This window comes from Nuphar pumila, chromosome 15 (genome assembly GCF_984573655.1).
Source record: "Nuphar pumila chromosome 15, dmNupPumi1.hap1.1, whole genome shotgun sequence".
NCBI lineage: Eukaryota > Viridiplantae > Streptophyta > Magnoliopsida > Nymphaeales > Nymphaeaceae > Nuphar > Nuphar pumila.
Window position 1 is genome coordinate 14,151,570 of NC_143263.1, and position 15,796 is coordinate 14,167,365.

At 34.0% G+C, this 15,796-nt stretch overlaps 1 protein-coding gene across 1 annotated transcript; it reads right to left on the minus strand.

Annotated features, from left to right (window-relative positions):
- Positions 1–943: 943 nt before the first annotated feature.
- On the minus strand, positions 944–4,253 carry EMB2261 (Tetratricopeptide repeat (TPR)-like superfamily protein). The gene is made up of 2 exons (XM_089990398.1): positions 1,309–4,253; positions 944–1,126 (listed from the first exon to the last, which is right to left on the minus strand). Exon 1 carries the CDS (start codon positions 4,251–4,253, stop codon positions 1,629–1,631), a length of 2,625 nt encoding a protein of 874 aa, XP_089846524.1. The 3' UTR covers positions 944–1,126; positions 1,309–1,628.
- Between the last annotated feature and the right edge of the window lie 11,543 nt (positions 4,254–15,796).

Here is a 15,796-nt window from a genome sequence, read left to right on the forward strand (position 1 = left end):
TCAGGTGAATCGGCCCATACCGATACTAAAGTGAATTGTTCTGAATCATCCAAAATATAATTAAAAAATATTATGTGTCAATCAGAATGTGACGTGTTAAATCTATTAAAATAATATTAAAAATACTTTTAAGTATTTTTTACATTTTTTAAAATTAACTAATTCAGGGGTGAAGCATATTGATTTTCTGCCTTCAGCCGATAAGCAGCCATACTGACAACATTGGTTTTATTCAAAGGGTTAATTTGTGTGGATTATATCATGCATTCACCATGTTATTCATTCAACCTAACTGCTTCCCCCTGTGTTTTTTTTTCTCTTGGGTTATAAAGAAAGTCCTGTCCAGAGTAAGTACTAAGCCAGCGGTTTTAAAGTGGCAAGTACAATGTTTGTTATTTCAAGCTCTTCATCAAAGTTTCTGGTGTATCTCCAATTACTTGTGTTTGAAGCAAAAAGTCATAATCTGTCTTTTGATCCCTTAAAGGAATAGTAAAGTATGATGCCTAGAACTTTATGTTGATAGGTCCGTCTGAGAAGGGGTTTGATTTCTGAGCAGATGCAAATGAAGATGCACTGACTCCCTGGTGATGAGAATGAAGATGGGTGAGTAAAACTCTTGCATCGGAAGGAACCAGGATTGATTCCCACAGCTTTTGCCAATGATGACTTCCTGTCATGATAGGCAGAAGGTTTTTGCTCACTACTGCTTTTAAGTCTGTCCATTGGAGTCCTTAACTTGACGTAACCAGATCCAAGACTCTCGCTCTGTGCATGAGCAAACTCCACTTGCGGAGAATCTCATCAAAAGTCATTTTCTTCTGAGTTGGAACTTAGTGTTCATCAAAGTCTATAATGATCTCTAAAATGCATATCATGATCAAAGGTGATGGATCCAAGAAGATCATGATAAGGAGTCATATCTTTAGAATGCTGTGAAGCAACTAAACCATTTATGGATAGTTTACATTGGATAAATATAGCCATTCTGGATAAATATAATTATGACTCGGACACAAATCGAGTCAATTACTACCATAACTGAGACAAATCACATAGGAATGCATGGACTTTGAAAGCTTACTGCATGCTGCCCGAGTCTGTCGCCACCTTCGCTACATTGCAAGGTCTGCACATGCAGTCCATCAACACATTGTATTTGTGCATTTGCAACCATGTAAACAAAATACATATGATAAATAAAAAAATTATCCCATTTGCCTAGATAAATATGTGCATGCAAGCATATTGTAACAGATAGTTTTTCCTTTTGCGCAAACTAGGACTATAGAGTCAGGATCGGCTACTTACATCCTGAATTGGAATGTTGAACATTCAAATACCAATCAGCAACATGTTATGCAACACCAAGCAGTGCGATATACAGTTCATAGTCTGGCTGTCTTAAGCGTCACCATATGAAAAGTAGTCACTGAGGATTAATCACATTTTTCTGCCTGCATCCAGCAAAGTTATTCAGTCACTGGCAATCAACATCCTCCCATCACACAGCCCATAACTGATTTCTCGCTTTTTTTTTATGCACCATTTAGTGTCGCCAGTTCAATTTAGTGTTTAGACTGGTCATGTCAAGCAAACAAAGCCAGGTTGCTCATGACTTTGGTCACTAATCACCAGTAATCGCTACACGAACACTCTCCATCCTTAACATGATGGAAACGGTTGCTATCTCTAACAATGATCTCCCGACTGGTGGCCACTGAAATGAACTTCATTACAGTATGGCAGTCTCCACACACACGTAGATTCTTGAATATCCGAATAGGCCTACCTGGAGATGTATTTAAAATACCAAAAGCAATGGCTAACTTCTCACTGTGTTGAAGTAAATACTGCTCCTTTAGTTCTTCTTCCACATCATGAAGAACAAAATTTGTATCTGGTGTATACCCCATTTCTTTAATTTTAGAAACTAGCTGATCCAACTTTGAGTAGATTTCTTTTGTTTGTGGATGAGAAGTGTCTCCAACATAGAACCTATGCACCTTGTTATGTATTTCTATCCAGCTGCACCCTGCTTCTTTCCTCAATTGTTTCTCCTTCATGTCTTTTCTTATATAAGAAACAGCTTTCCATAAGCCAGATGCAGCATACAAATTTGAAAGTAGAACATATGCTGCTGGATCATCTGGTTCTAATTCTAAGATTCGTTTTGCTGCAGTTCTTCCTATCTCCATATTGCCATGAGTTCTGCAAGCACTAAGCAGTGTTCTCCAAACCAAAGCATCAGCTTCAAAAGGCATCGAGTTAATGAAATTTAGGGCTTCTTCAAGACATCCAGATCGACCAAGAAGGTCAACCATGCAAGCATAGTGCTCCATTCTTGGGAGAATTCCATGAAGAGATGACATTGAATTGAAGTATTTCCATCCTTCATCAACCAACCCCACATGACCACAAGCAGAAAGTACACCTATGAATGTCACTTCGTTTGGTCTGATGGCCAACTTTATCATTTCGTGAAATAGTTCGAGTGTTTTTATTGCATATCCATGCTTAGCGAGACCTGTGATGATTGATGTCCATGAAATTAAATTCCTAACAGGCATCCTACTGAACACTTTGAGTGCATCCTCGATGTTTCCACACCTTGAGTACATTGAAATTAGAGAATTTCCAATACATGGATCAGAACCTAATCCAGATTTTAAAAGCCGACAATGGAGCTGTTGACCATTTCCCATGGCACCTATGCTTGCTGCTGCACTCAGCAGACTAGAGAATGTGAAATTGCTTACCTCAATCCCCATGTTTTCAATTTCTTGAACAAGCTCCAAAGCTTCATCTGTTCTTTGGCTCTTAACGTAACCATCAACCATTACATTATAGGAAATCAAGTTCTTCTCAAGTATAAAATCAAAAGCTTGCTGTGCCTTCTCCATCTTTCCACATCGAGCATACATGCTTACAAAAGCATTACCTACAGCATCAAATGATGCAAGACCAGCCTTGACAACAAGTGCATAGATCTGTTCACCTGCTTCCAGATCAGAACAATTCGCACAGGCCTTTAGGACGCTAGAATATGTATACTCATTTGGTTGAACATCTCCATGTTTCATCCTGCAAAAGAGCTTAATTGCCTCTGCGTCCTCCCTTGCACTTTGCACGTATCCTGAGATAATTGCAGTCCATGACATCACATTGTGTTTGGTCATTCTATCAAAGACCTTCCTCGAATCCTCCATCGATCCACCCACTGAACATTTTGCATACATGTCTATCAAACTGCAGCCAACACAAACATCTGTTGCTAAACCAGCTTTCATAATTCGGGAATGCACTTGATGGCCAAGTTTCAAGGATTCCAGCCCTGCACAAGCTGAAACAACACTTGTAAAAGCAAACTGATCTGGTTCGAATCCATCAAATTCCATGTCCAAGAACAAGTCAATAGCTTCCATTTGAAACCCAAATTGAGCGCAGCGAGTGATCATTAGCGTCCAAGCAACGCCATTCCGTTCAGGCATATCATCAAACAATCGGAGTGCGCTGCTCAAGTCATTACCTCCCTTCACAAGCATATCAATCAGGCTACACCCAACACACAAATTGTAATTGAACCCAGTTTTTATAGTCAATCCGAACACCACCAATCCAAATTCAAAATTCTCAACATCCCAACATGCTCTAATGACACCAGCATAGCAGAACTCGTTGGGGTGGAAACCAAACTCCACCATATTCTTAAATGTGGCGCTTGCTCTATGGTCTTGACCATTATGAGCAAAACAAGATATCACTGCACTCCATGAGACCAAATCTTTAGCACCCATCTTCTCAAAAATCTCATACGCCATCTCCCAATCTCCAAATTTAGAGTAGAAACTGATCAGAGTGTTCAGTAAGACGTTATCGCAATCGATGTTGGACTGGAGAAGGTGGGTATGCAGGAATTTACCTCGCTTGAAGTCTCTAAGACGAATGCATGACTTCAATAAGACGGAGTAGATAACCAGATCATGATGGGTCATGGAATTGAAGACATGGAAGGCCTCCTTTAGGCGACCTTTGTTGCTCAGTTTTATAATTTGGTCTTTTAATGCTTCAAATCCGAACCTGATGTTGGTCTCTTGGGCGTGGCGCAAAAGCTTTAGATTGCTTTTCTCAAAATTGGGATAAGTTTTGGGGGTGGAAAGAGCAGCAGCAGAAGGTTTTGGACGCCAGGATTGAACTCCTAGAGGGGATGGCGGAACCAATGAATTCATGGCTCCGATGACGAAGACCGTTATCATGCCCTGCTTATAATCCTAAAGCTTATATATTTGCTACAGTCGATTGTACAAACAATTCTAGTTGGAATCTTTTGAGGCAAGTGGTTTCGACCATAGTTACTCTAAAGTTTTTTGCTACGTGGGAAAGCCCATTTCACAGGACAAGTTTTCCACTTTTTTTTTAAAGAAAAGCTTTAGAAACCCCACTTTTAAAATATGAGAAACTAGTTTTCCATTAGTGGGAAGTTGGCTTCTCCCTTGTTTCCCAAATTAATCCCCTCTCGCTTCCTTAAAGCTCTTTTTGGGAGCACGTTATCAGAGGATTTGAGATGTAATGGGAAACTATTATATGATGCAGCGTTCAAGAACCAGATTTGGCTGCCGTTTGGGAGAAAGAGTTGGAGGGAGGCGAGATTTTAGGGTGCCAATCAGCCGACTCCAGCTCCAAATTATACAGATGAACTCCCCTTAAAAAGAGGAGGTATTTGTGATTACTGGATTCACCGGGATTCCCGTGAGTCCCCAAAAAATCCGATATTTTGAAGAAGAGACAGCATTTACCACAGTAAATGCTCTATTTACTATGACTCATACCTCGTTGGTTATATATTTCGACTCTCCCAAACGCTGCATATGTTTTTTTTAGAAGCAAACAGTAAAGATATATTCCAATAATATCTCTCTCCATTGTTAATATATTCATTAGTATTTTGTCATCTTTTGATGGTTTTTTTGGTATGCTGGAGCTATATTTAATTTTTTCCCTCACTTGTAACTTGTGACGTCCAATGGAATATGTGAAAAGGAGAAAAAAAAAACTCCCTCCTGAATTGTGATGATCCTTGATCCTACGCTTTTCCAAATTTTCCTCTTGAAAATGGTTTTATGAAAAGCACCTGATGTTTATGGTTCCATTTGGCTTTCCTTTATTCTATTGAGAGCTATATCAAAAGCATCTTGGGAGCCGTTTAAGACTACATCATTTGTCCAATATGTTCTTCTTTTTTAGAATACCATTCATGTGAAGGTGTGACTTATTAGGATTCATTAGGATTCCCGTAGCTTGTGCATGTATGAAAACCCCACCATATATCATTAGGCCTGTAAATTTTGCTAATATTTTTTCTCCTCTGCTTGTAGGTTGTGAGTGGTGATCTGGTTTGTGATGTGCCACCCATAGTGACAAATATCGCGAGAATTATGAAAATCTCGCGAGGAATTGCCTGAAAGTTTAAAACGGCAATTTCTTGCGAGATTTTCAAAATCTCGTGAGATTTATGAAAAAAACATACATACCGTGATTTAAATGCGATATTTACGTTTTAAACGGATATTTATCGTGAAAAAAAATGTGTATTTTTATTTTTAAATATTTTTTATTAATATTTTCTTATAAAAATAAATTTTAGATTTTTTAATTTATTTTTTTATTGTCGAGATTTTGCCGAAAAAAAACATGAGATTTATGAAAAAATTTCAATTTCTCATGAATTTTTGGAAAAATGAGAAATTGCCGTTTAAAACGTTTGTCACTATGGTGCCACCTAGGGTAGTTATTGTTGATCATAGAAGACACGATGTTGTAGGAACTTGGGCTGCTCCAGGAAGATTATGTGATTTTTCTAAATTTTATTTAATTCCTTCTAAAACATCATACACACACATAACACCTTGCTTTGATAATTTTCAAGAAATGTTTTCTTTATCAGTTTTTTTAATCTTCCTATCAGAAATATTAATTGTTTGTCAAAAAATTTAAATGTCAATGATGCAGTTAAATACTATATAATTTTTTTCTACATTCTTTGCTACTCAAATACCATGCTACTGGTTCCCAAACATGGTAAGGTATCAGGAGTAGTTGAAAATCTGAATCATTGAAAAAGTTGTTTATGCTTTCAAACAAAAGAAGACCACAGCTCCTTTGAAGTCCATTTTCCTTCTAATTCAGTAGCTGTACTTCTCCTGACTCCTTGCAACTCCCTCTAATACGGGTTTTCAAACAGAGCATAACCTTTCTCTCTTCCTTTTTTTATATTTTTCCTTAATTTTTACGTCTTTTATAATAAAAAATATTATTTTTTTATAACAAGCTTGCATTGATTCTATATTTTTTTGTAATTGTTTTCATTTCTTTTTTGCTTTCACTCATGCTTGGTATTGCTTTCTACGTTTTAATCACTTCACACTGTATTCTGCTTCTCACTTTATACTACTTTTCAACACGTTTTCTTTCTCACTTTCACTTCATGCATAGCTTCTCATATACATTTTTTTTCCTAAAATTATGGTTTTGACACAATTTAACCTTATAGATATGTTAAATATAAGAGTGATTCAGGTTAGAGGCACCTTTGATGGTAATCTATCAGCGATCCCTTTGCTACTGTTCATCCATAAGATGAAGGGCCTCCCAAATACAAGTTAGGTTTATTTTCAGCCATCCATTCTATATGCCCTTCATCTAGAGCGTCAGTGGCCCTGAAAATTTTTGTGGGGCCCATTTAGGATACAAGCAACATGATTATAGTGTTTGGGAGGTTGTTCATCTTATCTTGTGGATGAACCTTAGCAAAACAACCTAGCACGGATTACCCTCATAGGTGCCTCTGACCTGGTGCACTCTCTCAATATAGACAATTTAGTAGGAATCAACCCATGGATCCTAAAGGTACTTTTTAAGTATGAAAAAATGGATGCATTCATAGCCATCGATTTTTGCATCTTTGGAAAAATCTGTACATAGGTTGGATGTTGGCCATTCAAAAGCTAGTTTATAATAAAAATCATGTACATCTTACAATTGATTGTAGCAAACAATATATATATATATATATATATATATATATATATATATATATATATATATATATATATATATATACTTTGTGTGTCACCAGAATCATCAGGTGCCACTGGCAAAGAGAACCTCCAAGAGAGTGTCTCTTAGCATGTGAAAGCTGTCGATTGTAAATTATCTCAGGGGTATCCACCTAAGGGCTCAACTTTCAAGAAGACCAGAAAGTCAAAGACTTTCAAAGTACATCAAGTGCATAATTAAAATCCACAGGTTACACCAAAAAGAACATGTGTGAAAAACCATGGCACTTCAAGAGAGATTGCCCAAATTAGTCAAAAAGAGAGATTCTATGAAAGCAAACCACTAAAAGGAACGAAATAATCTGCACAATGTTTGAGTCATTGATTAATGATGAAAACCTCCTTATGATATATTGACTTAGGTGTGACGCGACATGTTGTCAAAACAAAAGGACCTGTGAAATTGAAGGAGCTAAAACCAGGTAATCACAAAGTGTTGTTAGGAAGAAATATCTAAATAATGAGATATAATAGAGGTGGTGAATATAACTTTGATGAGTTTAGGTCTTACTGTTATGCTAATAAGATAATATCTCATACAATCATACCTTATACACCATAACAAAATGGTGTAGCTGAGAGAATGAATAAGACCCCAATGGATACGACTAGATCTATGTTGGCACATGCAAACCTTCTCAATAAATTCTAAGAAAAATATATTAGCATTGTCATGTACATTTTTAATAGGGTACCATCTAAGACTATAGAGCTTACACCCTATGAGTTGTGAACTAGCAGGAAGCTAGATCTTAGTTATATATAAAAGTAAGGGTCATCAGTACCTCTGTTAATTCGTAGTCAAATGACGAAACAATAGAACATAAAGACATAACACATGTTTTGTCTATTTTGTAACAATTATACTACGTCCAACATTTGTTTTGACTAGACAAGAATTTGTGTTCCTTGGGTCCATCGTTTGATTTTTAGTTATGCAGACAATTTGAACACATATGGATAATGGGTCAAATAACTTCATTTTGGATCTTACGACTCGATTTGCCTAACTATATGAGTGTTTAAACATATTTATTATAGATTTTTGTTTCAAATATAGATCTTAAATTGGATCTAAAATTTTTAAAAATGTATAAAATTTGGGTAACTTGAGAAAAAATAAGAATTGATATTTTTTTATATATAAATGCTTTAATCAGTGTCATATTGTATCTAATTATGAAAGTTTATCAAAAATTATGGATTCTAGCCTCAAATATGGATCTTAAACGAGATCCATGTATGCAAAAAACTATTTAAATTTTGGATAATTTGAGAAAAATAAGAATTCAAATTTTTATATACAAATACAAAAACATAAATAAATCATAAAGCCCTAAAATACAAAAAAATAAATCATAAATAAACTACAAGTAAACAAAAAAATCTTAAACTACAAGAAAAATAAACCATATAATAAAAAATATAAATAAACCATAAAATTAAATATAAAATGCCCTAATTTAAACCCTAATGAAATTAGATCAAAGAAAAACAACCCTAATCAAATACAAGAAAAGCCCTAATCAAATTAAGTATAAGAAACCATAATTAAAATAATTTCATTCAAAACCCTAGTCAAAGAAAATCAAATAAAAAACCTTAATCAAATTACATATCTAAAATCCTAATTAAAGATATATGATTCAAATCCCTAATCAAAGAAAATCAAAGAAAAAAAGCCTTAATCAAATCAAAAGACAACCCTAAAAAAATTAAATGATAAAAGTCCTAATTAAAGATATTTGATTTAAATCCCTAATCAATGAAAATAAAAACCCCTAATTAATGTAAATCAAAGATAAAAAACCTAAATGAAAACAAAAAAAAACCTAATCATTGAAAAACAAAGAAAAAAACCTAAATAAAAAAACCCTAATAAATGAAAATCAAAGAAAAAAAACCCTAATCAATGAAAAAAAAAACTAATCAAAGAAAAAAAACATAATTAGAGAAGAAGAATAAGAATGAAGAAGGGAGAAGAGAGAGAAGAAGGAATAAGGAGAAGCGAGAGAGAGAGAGAGAGAAAGGGCCTTTCGCCTCACCGTTGGCCTCAACAACAGCCTCCTTCTTGGCCGTTGCATAAGAGAGAGAGAGAGAGGAACAAAGAAGGGGAAGCGATAGAGGAATGAAGAAGTAGGGAGAGAGCAAGGGCCTTTCGCCTTGCCATTGACTTCAACATTGGCCTCCTACCTGATAGTTGCACAAGAGAAAGAGAAAGAGAGAGGGACGGGGGAGAGAGAGAGAGGGTCGGGTTAGAAACCCCCTTATGCCCTACTTTTTTTAAGTCGTATTCCCCCATCATGTTCTCAACATAACAGGAGGGTCATTGTTCCACAGACACGCGAAAACATGCAGGTTGTTCTCTTTAAACATTTGATCGCGGTTGCAGTGTCCCGCGCGATACATGGTACACGTGATCAAACACCCCCTAAGGAACAAGTTAGATAATAAAACTATCAAGTGCATTTTTATGGGGTATCCAAAGGGATCAAAGGGTTATAGACTATATAATCCTAAGAAAGGGTTTATAGAAAGTAGAGAAGTTGAATTCTTGAAAAATAAAGAATGTAGCTTTGATTTTGAAGAAGATGATGTCCCTCTTTATATTTTAAATTATTCAAGGGTACAAACTCTTTAATTTTGAAGAAGATGATGTCTCTATTCATATTTTAAATTATTTAGGGGTACCAACTCAAGAGTACGAGCATCATGATCCAGTTATAAATGATGAGCAGTCTCTATAGCCTATAATTTGTCAAAAAAATTAAGATCTTTTTTATCTTATTTAAATGATTATTATTTATTCTTGAGTAAAGAGTTATGTTATTCCATGGACTTGAATAAAACTCTTGATATTTTAAGTTTTTATAATATTATTGCCTCAAATAAATCTAAATATTAGATAGGGGCAATGAAAGATGAGTTAAACTCTATAAAGAGAAATAGAGTTTGAGAACTAACTATATTACATAATGGTTGCACGACAATTCATAGCAAGTGAGTTGTCAAAAAGAAACTTAAGGATGATGGAACTATTGATAAGTTTAAGGAAAAATTGGTTGCAAACGGTTATTCTCAATGTAAGAGAATAGATTATGAAAAAACTTATCCCTTTAAATTGGCTTCAATTTATATGATATTGACATTGGTGGCTTATTTTGATCTTGACTTATATCAAATAAATATAAAAATAACTTTTTGAAATGGTGAATTAAAAAGAATATATATGCAACAACTAAAATACTTTGAAATTGAAGGTCAATAAGGTAAAATATACAAGTTGAATAAATCCTTGTATAGACTTAAACAATCATGTACGCAGTGATATTTGTTTTTTCATAAGGCTATGAAGCAAATAATTTAGACCATTGTATATATGTTAAGAAAAGTGAAAGTAAGTTTTGTATTTTGTCCCTCTATGTTGATGATATATTAACTGTAGAAAATGATATAAAAATGATAAATAAAACCAAGTTTTGGTTGCATTCTCGATTTGAGATAAAAAAACATAGGTGAAGCATCATATATATTAGGAATTTAAATCTAGAAAAATAGAAAATCAAGATTATTATGCCTAAGTCAAGAAAAATATCTTGACCACATTCTAAGAAAAATTAAAATGAAGAGTACCAAGGCAAAGTCAACTCCTATAATTAAAGGCTTAAGATTTAGAAAAAAATGGTTGTCTAAAAGATGAACAAGAGAGATTAAATGTTCCTTATGCACATGCAATTGTAAGTCTAATGTATGGTATGTTATGCATTAGGCCTAATTTAAGCTTTGCAGACAGAATAGTAAGTAGATATCAGAGCAATCATAGATTTCCTCATTGGAAAGCAATGAAAAGAATATTTTGGTATCTAAAGGGAATGAAAGAACTCATATTATGCTATCAAGCTGATAGGCTAAAGCTTGTGGGTTATTCAAATGTAGATTTTATTGGTGATAGAGATGAAACAAAATCTACCTCTAGTTATGTGTTTATTTTAGAAGGTGGAGCAGTTGCATGGTCATGCAAAAAGTAAGGATGTGTAGCACAACATAATAAGGAAGCTGAATATATAGCTTGTAACATGACAACAATATTTGGTGTTTGGATAAATCACTTCTTGAATTATTTGAAATTGGATATTTCAATCAATTCAGTTCAAATCTATTGTAATAACAAAGTTGTTATACATCTAATAAGGTCAAATATCAATATGTGTATAACATGTTTATGAAAAATAAAATAATAGTAGATTATATTCTTTCAAGTGACATGGTAGCAAATCTCTTGACAAAAGCAATCACTAAGGAGGTATTTTCTAGACATATGAGTCAAATGGGACTCGGGTATGTCTAAGATGGTGAGTGTATATATAAGTCCACAAAGATTGTGTAAATAATATAAAATTCAAAGATATGTACCAATACAAAACTCAAAAGTGGGAGGAGGTTGCCCCTTATGGCCATGTAGGAGATGTAGGGATGTAAGTAGCCATAAGAAAACCACTGAAAAGGGGACACTCCCAACCATTGCATAACTCCCAAAAGGCATGAAAGAGTTATATAACAGATTAATATAGAACATAAACCTAACCTAAATTAAGATAATAAGATAACATCAAAATACAAGTTACATACTCTTAAATCAAGGGTTATGGCCCTTAGAGTTGAAGGGGCACTTTTCTATTAGACATGTCTCAATCCAGGCCGGTTCTACAATGCATAAAAGTTTACAGATTTTTTGAAAAAAAGTCATTATACTAGAAATCTGAAAGGCAAGAGGTTGTGAGATAAATAATGTCTGTGATGGTTTCTTGCATAATTATACATGTCCTTCAACTCACGTCCACACCTTTCATGCGTGTGACAGATCTTCCATAAACCACTTTCAAAAATTGATTTAAAAAGTATTTTTTGGCAAATATGATTGTTCAGATGCGATCTCCAAAGTAAAAAGCCTAAGAACTATCAACCAACTCTTGTAGCAAAATTTTTCAATATATACATAGGATTTTGTATTATGCTAAAAACCAATAGTTTGAAAATTTTAAAGTTTTCTAGATAATAAAGATCGAATCTAAGCATAAAAAAGTTCACAATAAGAATTAGTTCTTAGGTTTTTATCATGAAGATCACATTTGTGGTCAGACTTGTCAAAAAATATTTTTAAATATGATTTTTAAAAGTAGTTTGAATGGTCCCCCCTTCCCTCTATATATAATATTTATTAAGTATAAATTACTTACATTTCATGCTTTTTTAGATTTTTTTGTTAGATGGGACCTTATGGATGTCATCTACAAGGTTTGGTTAGTAGAAAATGAGTTTTGAATCAAGTGATTGTGACACGTAAGTAGATTTTTTAAGGACTTAAAAAATCAACAAACTAGAGAGAGAAACATGTATTGGATTAAATATTTTTTATTGCTCAAATGGTTTTTGATACCATGTTGTACCAAATGTTTGGGATAAAAAAATATAGTCACTTTTTTTGGTCAAATTAACTCAATCAAAAGTATAGTTTTTAGTGGAAAAGCAGTTGATCCTTTTTTTTTAAAGGTTAGAAGTATTATCTTACAAGGTTTGATCTGACCACTTTTATTTTTTATCACCACAACTTTTCATTTCTTGTTTCTAGATTTCATCATTATTTAGTGTAATTTTATTCACTATAATTCCTGCCTTCTATTTTATCTTTGCATTTTTTACTTGGTTCATGTTGTAATTGCATTTATTGGCAAGATTGACTTGTATCATACTAACCAAATAAATATGGCTTTGCACTACGGTGAGTTTAACACCAATCACGAATCCCCAAGAATATTTCAAGAATTCTTGCTATACGTAAAACTCGTGCTAACTAATGACCAACTTGCAATGAATAGGGAAGGTATAATAATGTTACCAATGACCTACTATCAAATATTGGTAATATAGTAAATTTGATAATTCGAGACATATTAAACTCCAATGTTATAGTCAAAGGAAGATCAATTTTGTGAAAGATATAGATGAGTAAATGGAAAAATACTGATATTTAATCTCTGTGAAAGATATAGTAACTTCTTTATGGTCTATCATTCTTGCTAATACATTATCCTCAGTTTGTTGTTGATTTTAATCCCTAATGAAAAAAATAACTCCATGAGCAAAAGCTTCTGTCACGATGAACCTTGATATATATAATGCAACTTGAATAGTAAAGTCTTGTGTTATGAATCCATGAGCAAGTAAAAAGTATATGTTGAGATTGAAGTACTACACCTAGAGGGATAGGAAAGAGATAAAATATTATGTATAGTACTTTTAATAAAAAAAGTATCTAATTGATTTTGTACCCATTGCTCAATTAAAAAATGGATGAGATTAAACCAGAAGACTTAAAAGAGTGATGAAAGATGACAAAAAAAAACTAAATTTCAAACAAACAAGTTCAAACTTGAAAAGATCCTTTCTCATTCTCAAAGATTTTTTTTTATTATAATAAATTATAATTACTCTTGTGTTATGAATCAACCCCAAGTTAAAAGGAAGACTCAAATATTCAATAATGAAATCATTCATATTACATTATGAGGTTGGTAGAGAAATGGTTGATTGAATAAAAATAAAAATGTATCAGTGTTTAGTTTAGCCCTAGGAAATATTGTACACTGGTGAATTTTTAATAGCTTCCTATAAATAAATTTATTTATGACTTAAACTTGTTGAATGTAGACGAAATAAATGTGCAACTGAATTAGAATAAATGGGCATTTGAGTATAGAATTTATTGGGTGTGAATTTGAGTTAAATGTGAGATTAAAATTGGGTTTAAATTTGGATCTAGTGGGAGATATGGGCAGGAACTGTTTATTGGATTGAATCCTCTTGGAATTTGAATCCAAGAGGAGGTGATGTATAAGGATTAAAGGGAAGTCAGGCCCACGCCCAAGCCAGGGTAGGATGCTCCACCTTCCTTCCCTATAAGTCTCTACTTGGTTCACCTAATTAGCTTAGTTAATTAAGTAACCTTAATTAGTTAAAAATTATTTAAGCTAAGGGTAAGGTATATAAGAAACCTACCTAAAAAAAAATTAATGCTTAAGGCAAGTAAGAGATTTCCCCCTCCTTTCCCTTTAACGTGTTGGAGAGGACCTAATTAGAGATGAATCTTGAGAAGAAAGGTTAAAAATGCTCTCCATCTCAAATGATTTGGCTAGCTTACTTTAGAAGGGACTAGAGGAAAAGAAGCAAGGTAATATGGTAAGTTAGAAATCTTACCTTTTCCTCTTACTTTTATATTTTGGAAAGATCATAAAGAGTTTGCCAATTTAGTAAGGGAATTAGGAAATTTCAGATTTTCTTGAAAAATTTCCTACTCCATATAGGTTTGGGGTGAGGGTCTATTAAGAAGAGCCCTCACACACACCCCTTATTTCTCATTTGCTCTCTCTTTCTCTCTCTCACTAGCATCCTCTTCACTTTCTTTCATCCTTCTAGATCTAGATCCTCTCACATGTTTGGGAGGGACTCCGTTGACTGATGTGGGTTGTGAATATGCTGGAACTGTTGACAGATTTCAGTCGGACTGGGAGCAGATTGACCTATCTCTCGATATCAACAAACCTGTGGTTGCCTTTAAGCCAAATCAATGTGGAAACCTGTTTGAGATAGTGTGTGCAAGGTACCAAGATGTACCTGCATACAACCCTATTTTAGGCATATGTATGTCAATACATATGCTCAGCCGTGGGTGGTAACCATGACTGAGATAAATTGTTGAAATTATATACATACATATATATAGTTTCGTTGTTGTATATAGTTTGAATGCGTAGTGGGTAGTTATATATGTTGATGTATTGATGATACATTTATATGTTGTTTTATGAGTATGATGTCAATGTGAATCAAAAGTCCAGATTCATGAAATAACAAGTGTGGGTTGTATACTTATCCCTAAAAATGTTGCAGAAATATATATACACGTACATGTTTTAATAATGCGGAAAAAGTATGGATGAATGCATTATTAAAACATACTTCATGTGCATCTTGGTACCTTGCACACACTATCTCAAACGGGTTCCTACATCGATTTGGCTTGGAGGCAACCACAAGTTCGTTGATACCGAGAGATAGGTCGATCTGCTTCCAGTCCAGCTGAAATCTATGAATAATTCCAGCATACTCACAACCCACATCTGTCAACGAAGTCCCTTCCAAACGTGTGAGAGGATCTATATCCAGAAGGAAGAACGAAAGTGAAGGGGATGTTGGTGAGAGAGATGAACTCGTGAGAGAGAGAGAGAGCAAATGGGAAATAAGGGGGGCATGTGAAGGGTCCTCTTAATAGGCCCTCACCCCAAGCCTAAGCTTGTATATTTTTCGGCATAAATTGTTATATTTCTAAAGTTTTTTTTTTTAATTTTAGCCAATACCCTATAATATGTTAATATACTAACTCTGAAAATCATGAACACCCTGCAAAAAACTAAAGTTATGAGCATGAGTTTTCAATTGTTTTCTTTTAGCATGATACATGCTTCTGCGTTGTACCAAAATTATGTTATTATTGTCCTCATACATATGTACTTTATTGAACTTGTACATGCATAAGTATTATTGTTTACGTGCATTGCTAAGTTGGTGACATGCTAGACTCATGCATCTGAATATTCCAAAATTTATACAAGCATATATTGAAGGAT

Coding starts and splice junctions, on each gene's coding strand:
- EMB2261 (XM_089990398.1), bottom strand. CDS start 4,253: ATGATAACGGTCTTCGTCATCGGAGCCATGAATTCATTGGTTCCGCCA.